The 13,492-nt window shown below is 49.3% G+C and overlaps 1 protein-coding gene across 1 annotated transcript in view; it reads right to left on the bottom strand.

Moving 5' to 3' along the window:
• NFATC3 (nuclear factor of activated T cells 3) overlaps positions 1–245 on the bottom strand; it is a 1,594,447-nt gene extending 1,594,202 nt beyond the window's left edge. Inside the window, exon 1 of the mRNA XM_069639728.1 lies at positions 25–245. Within this exon, the coding sequence (XP_069495829.1) occupies positions 25–115 (91 nt within the window). The 5' untranslated portion in view covers positions 116–245. The remainder of the gene's footprint in view (positions 1–24) is intronic.
• Between the last annotated feature and the right edge of the window lie 13,247 nt (positions 246–13,492).

Raw genomic sequence — 13,492 nt, 5'->3', positions numbered from 1 at the left:
GCCCCCGGGCAGCTTTTGGCTCACCTGCGGGGCCCAATGACGCCTGTGGAGCCTCCTCCCCGAATAGCAGCCTGAAGTCCAGCTCCTCGCTGCCGCCTCGCTCGGCGGTGGTCATGGGGGTGGTGGGGCACGGCCCCCGAGCGGGCTCAGGGACTCATGACAAACTCCCCGGCACTATCCCCTTTTCAGGCTCGCTGCCAGAGTCCACTCTTTCCTCCTTAGAACTTTCACCGCCGCCGCTACCGTTCTCCAGCTGCCCAGCCCCGCCCACCTGCCACAAACGCTCTACTTTCCCTCCCACCGCAACCGATTGGCTGAGCCTCCCCTGACAACTTGGCCCCGCCCACCTGCCATAAACACTGTACTTTTCTCCACCAGCAGACATTGGTCCCTTTTGCGACCTTAACCCTGCCTACATGTCAAAGCCGCCCTCATTTACCATTCCCCCTTTCCATTGGCAGCTCTTGGCGGTAACGTCACCGCCCAGACTGTATCCTAACCCGCCCACCTGTCAATGCAGATTGCCTGGCTTTATCTTTCGATTGGCCCCTGAGCACTTTTACGTCACGGTGCCTCAGTGCAGTCCCGGCCCTGCCCACTACCCCTCGCGACCTACTTCGGTTCATTTCAATTCAGTAGTATCCGTCTGTGAACCGAACTTATGTAGACACACCCTTATAGCGAGCCTCTCCTTCGCCACACCTATAGACATAGAAGAAGGACAACCAGTATTGTATTGGAAACGACGAAAATATCGATGCTAGAATAGACGGCTCAAAGTAACAGTGCGAACGTGATCAAAAGACAATAGTAAACGTGAAGATGTGAAATGCTACAATAACAGCAAACATATAGATCCAAAAGTAAAGGAGAGAAGAGAGCAAGTGATAGATAAACTATTAGTAATCATTATTTTGCATCAGTTTCCATGATAGATCTGAGTCTGTTTCAAAATTGAATTTTCCACTTTCGCCCAGGCAAAATATTTGGCTCGACAAATCTGATGAGTGCTGTTTGTGAAGAAAGAACGAGTGAGCGGATTAAGGAGCTTCCTTTATTTTATAGGATGCAGAGGGGGCAAGTCCATTCGAGAGATGCCAAGGTCAAGACTTGATTCTCATACATGCCAACCCTCCCGATTTTGCTATTTTTCACGTTCTCCCGCCTAAAATATTTCTAGTTCCAATGCACTCCTATGGGAGCATCTATGTCTCCGGATTTCTCTGAGGAAATCTCCCTCACAGGTGCGTAGTACTGTTGGCATGCATGGGATATTTTCCTGTATATTCGCTTTAGTACACTTGCAAAATTGTCCTTATTGTGCCCTCCAACATTCTGACCTATTTTTGAAAGTCCTGAGGCTGTCGCGAGGGACTATCTGGATCCAGGGTGAAACGTTTGTAGAACATGATGGTCTGCAAAAGTTACATCATGGTAAAAGGTTCTGTGGAAAAGAGATGCTGAGACAGAACCTGAAAGTTCTTGCGGGAAGAACCTCAATCTTTGAAAATTAGACGTTAGCATACATGCCAACATTCTCTGGCACCTGGGAGGGAGATCTTGCCAAAGAATTCGGGAGAGACGAATTTTGCCATAGGACTGTACTGAGGATTTAAATATTTTAGGTGGGAGAAAGTAAAAAATGGCAATATTTTTTACTGGAAAATCGGGAGTTTCCCGCCTAAATCAGGAGGGTTGGCATGTATGCGTTAGGGAAAGATCCTGGGAATTCCCAAGTTAGGTTAAACAAATAGAACATACTCCTTCTACCTATCTAGCACCACCCATCCAGGAAGAGGGGCCACATAATGGCCCTGGTGGCACTGCCACTAGGCTACCTCTAGCAGGCTGCCACTTCTACCAACCCTATCATGCCAAGCTGTGTATACCTTTTTTCCTGGCCTAAACCGCATAGCTCGCAACCTTTTGTGTCGCCAAGGTGCGGGAAAACACCAGACTTTATTTTTGGTCAGTGAGAGCCCATTGAAGTTAACAGAAGTATAGGGAGCTGGGTGCGTGAGTCGGCTGATTGCAAGGCAGGTGACACCCACCAAAAGCATGTGAATTGAGAGCTATGCCTAAAACCCTATATCCTAACCTACCCGGCCCCTCTGTAAATACATAAATAAATAAGTATATTTACATTAATAAATACATAATTTGCACGTATGATTGAATAAACATGTACCCATACCTGCATGAAAAACCTTTACATACATGAAGAACCAGGTAGATTGGCATAACATTTACATTAGTTATATGAGTGTGACTACTGCAGTCAATCATACCCTATACCCTTTAGTTCTGCCACAGTCTCTTCATTATTGCTTTGACAGCGTCATGGGGCAGGACCTGACCCAACCTGTGGTTTCCCAGGGGCAAGACCTCCTCCCAGGTACTGTCAACTTCCATGCGTGTGCCCTGTGCACCACGTGAGACACCACTGCTGTTACCGGGCCCAGGGAGGCACTGCCATGACTATAAAACACCCCATACACCAAGTGGGGAGCTGCTAACAACGCTGCACAGCTCATGCTTCTGATGATCCTTAAGCAGCATCCCGTGCCCAGGGGGCACCAATGCGATGCCCTGCGGCCCTGTTTTCTTTGCGGCTGCCCCATGTTGTTGGGGGCCATCATATTCCCTGTCGCACCCTGGTGCATCTCTCCACTTCCCTGGGGTAGTCAAGTAGGCTAGGCTTGCCTGCTTCGTCATTGCACTTGTGAGGTACAGATGAGTCTTCTCTGCCCATCTGCGAGGGTACTGGTGTCTTCACTTGGGTAGCCACATCCTTGCAGCCCAGGACTTCTAGCTCTTCACTGCCCCGCCAACCTGACACTGGGCAGATTTCCTCATGGTGCTCCAGCTGGCTGCCTGGTTGCTCCGGTAGGACGGGCCCTGAACAATGATGTTCAGGACCTACCCCATCTGGCCCGGTGGTGGGCTGACAGGCTTTGATGCCTGGTCCCAAGCCACCCCACTCGCAAGGTCCAGGCTAGATTGCCCTGTTCTTCACCCTGGCTGCATGGTCATATGTTATGCTGGGCCCGTCAGGCCTGGCCTATCAAAGTGACAGGCCTCGTGAGAGCCTGGGCTGCACCAGCTGCACAGACAGGGGATCAGCCACTCCTGGCATATGTGCCCCAACCTGCACAGTATTTGTTTTAGCCCTGCAGGGCCGCTCGAGGCCATGGCCCACCAGGGTGCTTGTTCTTCAGCCCCCTGCTCCCTTTTCACACAACTGTTATTTCTAACTTTTTTCCAGTTCTCCCAATTCTCTCTCCTGCTCAATCCATTCCTTGAGCGAGGAAGACGTTTTCAGTGTCCTTTTCTTTCCTCAACATTCCATCCAGCCTCCTACTGGGTCTGGATGGACTGTTCCAGAACAAAGAACACATACATCTTAAAAACATAAACACATAACTGCTTATTTTTATGTTATACTAGCAGTACCACCAGGCGTTTCCCGGGTCTGGAGCGGACATGCAAGTGGGGGTCTGCTATAGCTTTGTGTATGTTTTATTGCGTCATAACTTCCTTTTTTTTTAAATTGCAAAATTGGCAATCTCCCACAATTTCCTATACCAAGCACTGGGCTGGACCCCGCTCCACCCCTGTGCTGGGCGCATAGGTGGGGTTGGACAAATTTCACCATCGCCAGTACACCTCAGACTGCTATGCCGACCATGTGTCCTAACTTCCTATTTTTGAAACAGTCGCAAAATTGCCAGTCTCCCGAAATCACCTCTGCTGATAGCACAGGACCGGACCCTGCCCTGTGCAGGGCGAATGTGTGCGATTGGTCAGATTTCACAATCGCCAGTACACCACAGACTGATATGCTGACCTTGGGCCAAAACCTCAGTCCACCATATGTTGTGGGGCTGGTACCAAAAATCGCAGAATTGTCAATCTCTGGAAATCACCCATACTGATAGCACAGGGCCGGACCCCGCACTGTGCAGGGTAAATGGGTGGGGTTGGTCAGATTTCACTATTGCCAGTACACCCCAAAATGGTATGCTGACCTTGAGTGAAAATTCCAGCCCACCAACTGTTATGGGGCTGGAGCCAACCCCGAACATGCAAACTTTCACAAATCTGTTGGGCAAATGGGTGGGGTTGGTCAGATTTCACTTTTGCCAGCACACCGCAGACTGGTATGCCGACCTCGTGCCAAAACGTCAGCCCACCAACTATTGTGGGGCTGGAGCCAGCAATCACAAAATTGTCAATCTCCCAAAGTCGCCCATACTAATAGTACAGGGCCGGACCCCGCCCTGTGCAGGACGAATAGGTGGGGTTGGTCAAATTTCACTATCTCCAGTACACGCCAGACTGGTATGCCAACCTTGGGCCAAAATCTCAGCCCACCAACTGTTATGGGGCTGGAGCCAACCCCAAACATACAAACAAACTTTCCCAAATATATAGATAGATTATTCTTAATGTGTTGTAGTTCAATTTCAGAACTGTTCACATATTTTACATATAGTACAATAATAATTTAATTAGCTGGTACAATTTAGCTGGTACAATTTTTAAGTGTAGGGGCATAAATATTTCCCCCAGATATGACATCAGAGCACCTCAGAAAGAGAGCTGATTTTGGCAGGTGAGTAGGGATTGTGCAACAAAAGCATTTTAAAAATGCCTTTGTTGTACAACCCTCCTCACCGCCTATCCCCCACTCACCAAAATCAGTTCAATGGACCAAAACAAACACACACATTCACACAGCAATGAATCTAACATTCGCAAGAGCACCCAACACCATACACTCACTCATAACACAAGCATACACACATCCATAAACATATTTAAATAAAACATAAATGAACATAAGCTTACCTTCTTCCCCGGTCCTGAAGGTTCCTCCCCAGCGCTCCAGCTCCTGCACCCTGGAATCGGGAAGCAAGAGCTTCCTGGTTCCTTCACATGCAAGCAGGGGCCTGCGTGTGGGTGCTGAAACGCCCCGCTCTAGGCTGCTCTGTCCGTATGTGCGTGGAGGCGCAGGAGCTCCCCCTCACACACACAGACATGCAGTTCCCAGCCAGCTTTACCAATGAGCTATGCAAGGCTGGCAAAGCAAAACACCCTCTGCATTGCATGGCTCACCGAGTGTTACGCTCACCTGGTTCCCACGGGGGCGTCGACCGGAACTGGGCCGCTGTTATTTCCACCAGCGTGACGTGTAGCGCAGATATGACTGACTGGACTGGCCCGCTCAGCCTAGTTTGTCTGGCTCGCAAGAATATTCTTCTGCAAAGGAGAAGAGGAATTAACCACCCGTGGAATTGAGTGTCAACCCACCTTCCCCACTCCCGTTGTCTTCCCACTGATCACTCTTGATGTCCCCTCCTTAGTCTCACCTGATGGTTTGGAAGGATGAGCTCTCCATCCTGTGTCGACCGCAGGGACGCGTTGATGACCAGTTACTTCACTGGCGTAGAGGAATTGGTGAGTTCCAGTATTGACTCTAAAGTCCAATTGTTCATAAGAGTTCAAATGTCTGCTCTTCACTCTGTCCGATTCCTTGCAGGTTGCCGATTAATCCACTCGAAGATTTCCAAATGGCACTCGGTAAGATTCAGGTAAGTCTATTGTGTTTTTCCCCTTAGGGGCCGGGGTACGGCGATGAAGCAGAGTTGACTGTGCCGACCCGAGATGAGGTGAGACCCCCGTGGTAAATCAGGTAAGTTTTGTGGGGGGGTTAACTGGTATTGTCCTTGCTTTCTCCCCTTAGGGGCCGGGGTACGGCGATGAAGCAGAGTTGACTGCGCCGACCCGAAATGAGGTGAGTACCTCCCGTGGTAAATCAGGTAAGTCCTTGGGGGTAGCTTGTATGGCCTTAGAGAGTCCCCTTGCTCACCTTGCTGTCTTTGTCTCCTTAGGTGTCGGAAGGCGGCCGCAAGATGGAGAGAGCATGATGGAATGCTGAAGTACCGCCAAGCAGGTGAGTTCAGCGCGGCGCCGTAGGAGTGCGAAGCGATGCTTCAAAGACTTCTGTCTTTCAGTTCCGTGGCGAAATGGATCAGGATTCAGGTAAGGATTAAAGTGAAAACTCCTGTTCTAACCTTTATCCTTTTTGTCTTCTTGTTTCAGGAGTCCCAGGACTGAAGCGGGCGTGGCTGAAGACTGGAGCTGCTGAAAACACGGTGAGCGTTACGCTGCAGCAAGCAGAATAACGCGAAGCACGTGTGGCTGTCCGGGCGTGGTTTAAATAGCCTTGGAAGAAGATCCAGGTAAGTATTCTTCCACAGCCCCACCCAAGTAACAAAATAGTCCCTTCAGTAAAATAGTCCCTCCTACGCCTCATTTGGCTTGAGTCTTCATGCAGCATGGCTGCATCAGGTGAGTATGCAGCATGGTCTGCTTCAGGTAAGTTATCAATAATGAGCCTGGCGCCCATGGCGCCAGGACTGACTTTATCTTTATGAGCCTGGAGCCATAGGCGCCAGGACTGTACCCAAACAGCCCCTAACTGGGGCTTTTGGGCATGCACCAAGTGGCATGATGCCTGCTTCCGGGGCTGCTGGGCCTGGTCTGGTCTTCCGGGGGCAAGCATCATGACAGCACTCCCCCTCAAGGCCCCTCCTAAAGTCGTTCTCCCCCTTGGCCGTGGTTTGTCTGGAAATTCCCGATGGAACCTCTTCACTAAACGAGGTGCATGCACGTGGTCACTAGTTTCCCAAGACCTTTCCTGTGGACCATAACCTTTCCAGTCAATTAGGTAAAAGAGTTTTGATCTCACTCTTTTTGAGTCCAAAATATTCTTGACTTCGAACTCGGGCTCCCCGTCTATGAGGATAGGTTCAGGTGGAGTGGTTAGCCTTGTTCCTGGTTGCACTGGCTTCAAAAGAGACACATGGGAAACGGGATGGATTCGCATATTAGCAGGTAGGTCCAACTTGACGGCCACTGGGTTAATAATTGCCTTGACAGAAAAAGGTCCCAAATACCTGGGGTTAAAGGTCCGAGTCCCCTTGAGTGGTAAGTGCTTAGTGGCTAACCATACTTGGTCCCCTATTTGGTATTGCGGAGCTTCACTTCTGTGCTGATCCGCATCCTTTTTGTATTTTTCCTTAGCCTTTTGCAAATGGATGGTTGCTTTTTTAAAGGCTTGTGTAATAACAGCGTAGAGATGGTCCACTGCGGGCATCTCTAAATGCTGGGGTGAGTCCAAATCCGAGGTTCGAGGATGGTTCCCATAATTGGTAAAAAAAGGACTTTGTCCAGTTCCTGAGTGTACGGAATTATTGTACGCATACTCTGCGATCCACAAAATGTCTTTCCAATTCCCCTCAGACTGATGTAGCATACAACGGAGGTACTGTTCAAGAGTCTGGTTGGTCCTCTCCGTTTGACCATCGGTCTGAGGGTGGTGACTGGTCGAAAGCCTAACATCAATCTGTGCCAGTTGACAGCATTTCCTCCAAAAATGTGAAATGAATTGACTGCCCGATCTGAAATTAACACTGAAGGAAAGCCATGCAGGCGGACAACATTTTCAAGGAATTCCTTGGCCAGGATTGAAGCTGAAGGTATCCCTTTTAAAGGAATGAAGTGGGCCATTTTAGAAAAAAGATCTACAATAACTAGAATGGTATTGTAACCTTGGTACGGGGGTAAATCTGTGATCAAGTCTAATGACAAGGTATGCCAAGGGGTAGGTGGTATGTCTAATGGTTGCAATAATCCAGCAGGTTTTTTCTTTTGCCCTTTATTTTGTGCGCAAATGCCACAAGACATGACAAATGACTTGACATCCTTTCGCCAGGTATGCCACCAAAATTGCTTCCTAATTTTAGCTTCGGTTTTTGCAATACCCGGATGCCCTTCTATTAAGGTGTCATGGTAATGGGAAATGACAAGTTCCTGTAGTTCCTTTTGCGGTAAAAATAGCCGGCCTTGGTAATAAGGTAAATCATCGATGACAAAGTACTCTGGACCTTTCTTTGCCCAGTCCTGTAGGGCAACGGAATCAAAGAGTTGGTGGATCTTGTTTTGAATGTTCTCCAGTGTCTGTATGGAAGTCAGGCCAAGGATTCTCTGTTCCGGAATTATGGGTACGGGTTCTAAAGTTATTTCTGCTTCTCCCATTCCAATCCGGGATAAGGCGTCTGCTTTACCATTCTTACAACCTGGTCGATAGGTTATTACAAAATGAAACTCGGCGAAGAACAATGCCCAACGGAGTTGGCGCGAAGATTGGGCTTTGGCTGTCTTTAGGTATTGTAAGTTGCGGTGATCGGTGATGACCCTGATGGTATGTCTGGCACCCAGTAGATAGTGCCGCCAAGCCTTGAAGGCGGACTTGATGGCCAGCAGCTCCTTGTCGGTTATGGCATAGTTTAATTCGGGGGCTGAAAATTTTCTTGACCAAAACGCCACTGGGTGAAGCTGGTTAGTTTCGGGATCCTTTTGGGAAAGGACTGCTCCCATGGCTGAACTGGATGCATCTGTTTCCACTATGTAGGGAAGCTCGGGGCGCGGGTGTCTTAATATGGGAGCAGATGTGAATTTAGCTTTTAACTCTTGGAAGGCGTTCTCGGCTTCCTCTGTCCACACAAAGCGTTTGTTTTTTCACAATAGTGTTGTGATGGGATGTACAATGTGCGAGAAGTCCGGGATAAACCTGCGGTAGAAATTGGCAAAGCCAAGCATGCTTTGAACTCCTTTGATTGAACTTGGCGAAGGCCAATTAAGAATGGCATCCACTTTTCGTGTATCCATCCGGATTCCTCTTGCAGTCAGAATAAATCCAAGGAATTCCACTTCCGTAGTGTGGAAGATGCATTTTTCCAGTTTAGCATATAAGTTATGCTGGCGTAACTTCTCTAAGACTGCTCGGACGTGTTTTACATGCTCAGATTCTGATAAAGAGTATACTAAGATGTCGTCGATGTAAACGACCACACAAACGTCGATAAGCTCTCGGAGGACATCGTTCATGAAGAACTGGAAGGCTGCTGGTGCATTGCATAGTCCGAAGGGCATCACCTGGTACTCAAATAGTCCGTACTTGGTGCGAAAAGCAGTCTTCCATTCGTCACCCTCTTTGACACGTACCAGATGATATGCCCCCCGAAGGTCTAGTTTCGTGTATATACAAGCGTCCTTCACCTGGTCTAGTAGTTCTGGGATCAAAGGCAGTGGGTATCGATTCTTGATGGTTATCTGATTCAGTGCGCGGTAGTCTATACATGTTCTAAGGTCGCCTTCCTTTTTCGGTACGAAGAACAAAGCTGAAGATGCAGGGGATTTGGACGGGCGAATGAAGCCATTAGCAAGGTACTGGTCTAGGTACTGGCGCAAATGAAGATTTTCGGGTTCCGTAAGAGCCTAGATTCTGCTGCAAGGTGGTTGTGCTCCAGGTACAAGATCTATTTGACAATCATACGATCTGTGAGATGGTAAGGTGTTTGCCTGTTCCTTTTGGAAGACATCCTGAAAGTTTTGGTATTCAACAGGTAATTGCATGGCTACTGGAATTACTGGGGCCAGGACTGAGTTTTGAGTTTTCCTTGGGTAGCAGGTGGGAGCACATTCTGGGAAGGTTAGTCTCTTCTCTCGCCAATCAATACAGGGATTATGTTTTTCCAACCAAGGTATCCCCAGTATCAGCTGAAACTGCGGGGCCTTGATTAAGTCAAACATCATAGCCTCTCGATGCCCATCTTGACTCAGCAATGTCATCTCTGCAGTGGAATGAGGTACGGGTCCAGAGGAAATTTCCGTTCCATCTACAGTGGTGACAACATCGGCCGTGGTCTTGCGGGTGAGAGATAGATTCATCCTGGTAGCCAATTCCCAGTCCAAGTAATTTCCTATGGCTCCACTGTCTACGTACGCCTTTACCGCGTGCATGCGTGATGGCTGCTCTGGATCTACAAGGACCATGGGTATGGTGAAATGCGAGGTCAGAGTGTCCTTCTTTAAGCTTGGCAAGCGGACCTCTACGCTTGCCGGGCGTGGTCGTTTCCCAAGTCAGATTTCACATGGTTTTCGTCTGCTGCTCCTATAACTTTCTTGGGTGTTTTACAGGGCAGTTCCGAAGAAAATGACCAGTAGTTCCGCAATATAAACATAATTGCAGTTGCCGTCTTCTATCTCTCTCCTTTTGGGTTAGGGGTCCTTTAACCCCCCCCGATTTGCATTGGTTCTGAGACATCTACTCCCTTGGAGCTTACGTGGGTTTTAACCAACACCCTGTTCTCAAACTTGGTTCGGTCAGCCTTCCTGGTTTGAAGTCTGTGATCGAGCTGGACCACTAGATCTATATATTCAGCACAGTCTTGAGGCGGGTTCACGATTTGGGCCAAAACATCTTTGAGTTCTCCTCAAAGTCCTCGATGGAATAATATGATTCGCTTGGCTTCAGGCCATTCGGTTTCCACTACTAATCTATTGAAAGTTGCAATGTAAGATAAAAGATCCTGGTTACCTTGACGAAAGGATAAAAGTTCGTTGTCCAAAGCCTGTCCTCGGAAGTGTCGGGCGAATAGTCTTTCCATGCTTGTTCGAAAACCCTGGAAATCTCGAAGAATCGGGTCATCCTGGTTAACTTGTGGAATGGACCAATCCGCCGCACTGCCGCTGAGATATGACAGTACAAAGGCTACCTTGGCCTGATCGTTTGGGAAAGCTCCAGGTCTACATAAAAAGTGCAAGCGGCATTGATTCATGAATATTGCAAACCCTTTTGGGTCTCCGGCAAAGCGTTCAGGCGGAGCCAAAGGAACGGCTCCAGGTAAATTTATCTGCACCGGGTTACTCGATGGTACAGGAGCTGGACTTGCCCCAAGTCCTGGTAGAGGGGTTTGTCCAGCCTGGCTCTGTAATAGTTGTCTGACCAACTCATCAGTTCGTTCTTTTGGCACTATCAGTTCCCTCCTGAGGGCATTGGTTTCTTGGCGGGCGGAATGCACTTCGGCCCTTAATTCCCGTAATAATTGGGTCAACTGATCAGTTTCCGAGGTCTCCATGATGCCCAGGTGGGTATTTGTGGGTAGGCTTTGCGTTCTGTTACGCTCACCTGGTTCCCACGGGGGCGTCGACCGGAACTGGGCCGCTGTTATTTCCACCAGCATGACGTGTAGCGCCGAGATGACTGACTGGACTGGCCCGCTCAGCCTAGTTTGTCTGGCTCGCAAGAATATTCTTCTGCAAAGGAGAAGAGGAATTAACCACCCATGGAATTGAGTGTCAACCCACCTTCCCCACTCCCGTTGTCTTCCCACTGATCACTCTTGATGTCCCCTCCTTAGTCTCACCTGATGGTTTGGAAGGATGAGCTCTCCATCCTGCGTCGACCGCATGGGCGCGTTGATGACCAGTTACTTCACTGGCGTAGAGGAATTGGTGAGTTCCAGTGTTGACTCTAAAGTCCAATTGTTCATAAGAGTTCAAATGTCTGCTCTTCACTCTGTCCGATTCCTTGCAGGTTGCCGATTAATCCACTCGAAGATTTCCAAATGGCACTCGGTAAGATTCAGGTAAGTCTATTGTGTTTTTCCCCTTAGGGGCCGGGGTACGGCGATGAAGCAGAGTTGACTGTGCCGACCCGAGATGAGGTGAGACCCCCGTGGTAAATCAGGTAAGTTTTGTGGGGGGGTTAACTGGTATTGTCCTTGCTTTCTCCCCTTAGGGGCCGGGGTACGGCGATGAAGCAGAGTTGACTGCGCCGACACGAAATGAGGTAAGTATCTCCCGTGGTAAATCAGGTAAGTCCTTGGGGTAGCTTGTATGGCCTTAGAGAGTCCCCTTGCTCACCTTGCTGTCTTTGTCTCCTTAGGTGTCGGAGGGCGGCCGCGAGATGGGGAGAGCGTGATGGAATGCTGAAGTACCGCCAAGCAGGTGAGTTCAGCGCGGCGCCGTAGGAGTGCGAAGCAATGCTTCAAAGACTTCTGTCTTTCAGTTCCGTGGCGAAATGGATCAGGATTCAGGTAAGGATTAAAGTGAAAACTCCTGTTCTAACCTTTATCCTTTTTGTCTTCTTGTTTCAGGAGTCCCAGGACTGAAGCGGGCGTGGCTGAAGACTGGAGCTGCTGAAAACACAGTGAGCGTTACGCTGCAGCAAGCAGAATAACGCGAAGCACGTGTGGCTGTCCGGGCGTGGTTTAAATAGCCTTGGAAGAAGATCCAGGTAAGTATTCTTCCACAGCCCCACCCAAGTAACAAAATAGTCCCTTCAGTAAAATAGTCCCTCCTAAGCCTCATTTGGCTTGAGTCTTCATGCAGCATGGTCTGCCTCAGGTGAGTATGCAGCATGGTCTGCTTCAGGTAAGTTATCAATAATGAGCCTGGCGCCCATGGCGCCAGGACTGACTTTATCTTTATGAGCCTGGCGCCATAGGCGCCAGGACTGTACCCAAACAGCCCCTAACTGGGGCTTTTGGGCATGCTCCAAGTGGCATGATGCCTGCTTCCGGGGCTGCTGGGCCTGGTCTGGTCTTCCGGGGGCAGGCATCATGACACTGAGCATGTGTGGCTGGGGCACAGAACTGTCAAAGGGAAACATTGTTTCCCTTTGACAGTTCAGTCAGCCCAGGTGCACTCCCTCAGCGGGAAAAAGCAGCGGAGGGAGTGCTCAGAGTTTCACTGGGCTGGCTCCTCGGCACCTCCATAATGGGTGAGGGGACCACTGGGTCAACACCCCCTCGCCCATTATGAATGAGCCACCAGGATTGAACTGGCCTATAGTACAATGCCTGAACCAAAAATGCAAAATGCTAGTGTGGGCCCGTTTTTTGGGTCAAAATGGGCCACTTTTTTTGGCCAATGTGGACCAGTTTGTTGAGTTACTTCGCTATGCAGCCAGTAGTTTTGACCATTGTTGCAGAATAAATATTCTTTAAATATCACAATTTGCTTACATTTTAGCAGAAAAGCACCCCCTTCGGTACTATTCAAACAGTCTGTCACTAAAGGGATGAATTGCTATTTGCAAATATGGGCCACGTTTTCACTGGTGGCCGAGACAGTTTTATGCTCCAGTCCGACCCTTTGAGCCTCCCTTGCCCATTTCGTCCATTACAAAAATACATTGGGCCTCATTACGAGTACGGCGGTAGGGGGTTAACCCCCTACTGCCGCATTCCGAGGTCCCTTAGCGGGTCCCCCTAAGGCCTGCTGGTTTTACCAGCTGCCCTTAGTGGGACCCGCTAAGGGACCAAGGAGCTAATAACGGGCCTGCCATTTGCTGGCCCGTTATTAGCTCATTCCCCATTCCCATTGAGCCCTATGGGGGCTCGAATGCGAATGGGGAATGGTTTTCAGAATGGGGACTTAACGGGTCCTCCAAGGTTGGAATGACCCAGTAAGTCCCCATTCCTACTACCCGGACCCGGACACAGGTTTGGAGGCAGCCATGGCACTAATAGCGCCATGGCTACCTCCAAACTCGTAATGACCCCCATTATCTTTTTTGTAAAAATTTCAGGTGGGGGCCTCATGCCCTCCCACCCCCCATGAATGCAGCCACACACCC

The sequence above is a fragment of the Ambystoma mexicanum genome, chromosome 1q (assembly GCF_040938575.1).
Source record: "Ambystoma mexicanum isolate Mex_15411 chromosome 1q, UKY_AmexF1_1, whole genome shotgun sequence".
Classification (NCBI taxonomy): Eukaryota; Metazoa; Chordata; class Amphibia; order Caudata; family Ambystomatidae; genus Ambystoma; species Ambystoma mexicanum.
This window is presented reverse-complemented; position numbering and strand designations above follow the sequence as displayed.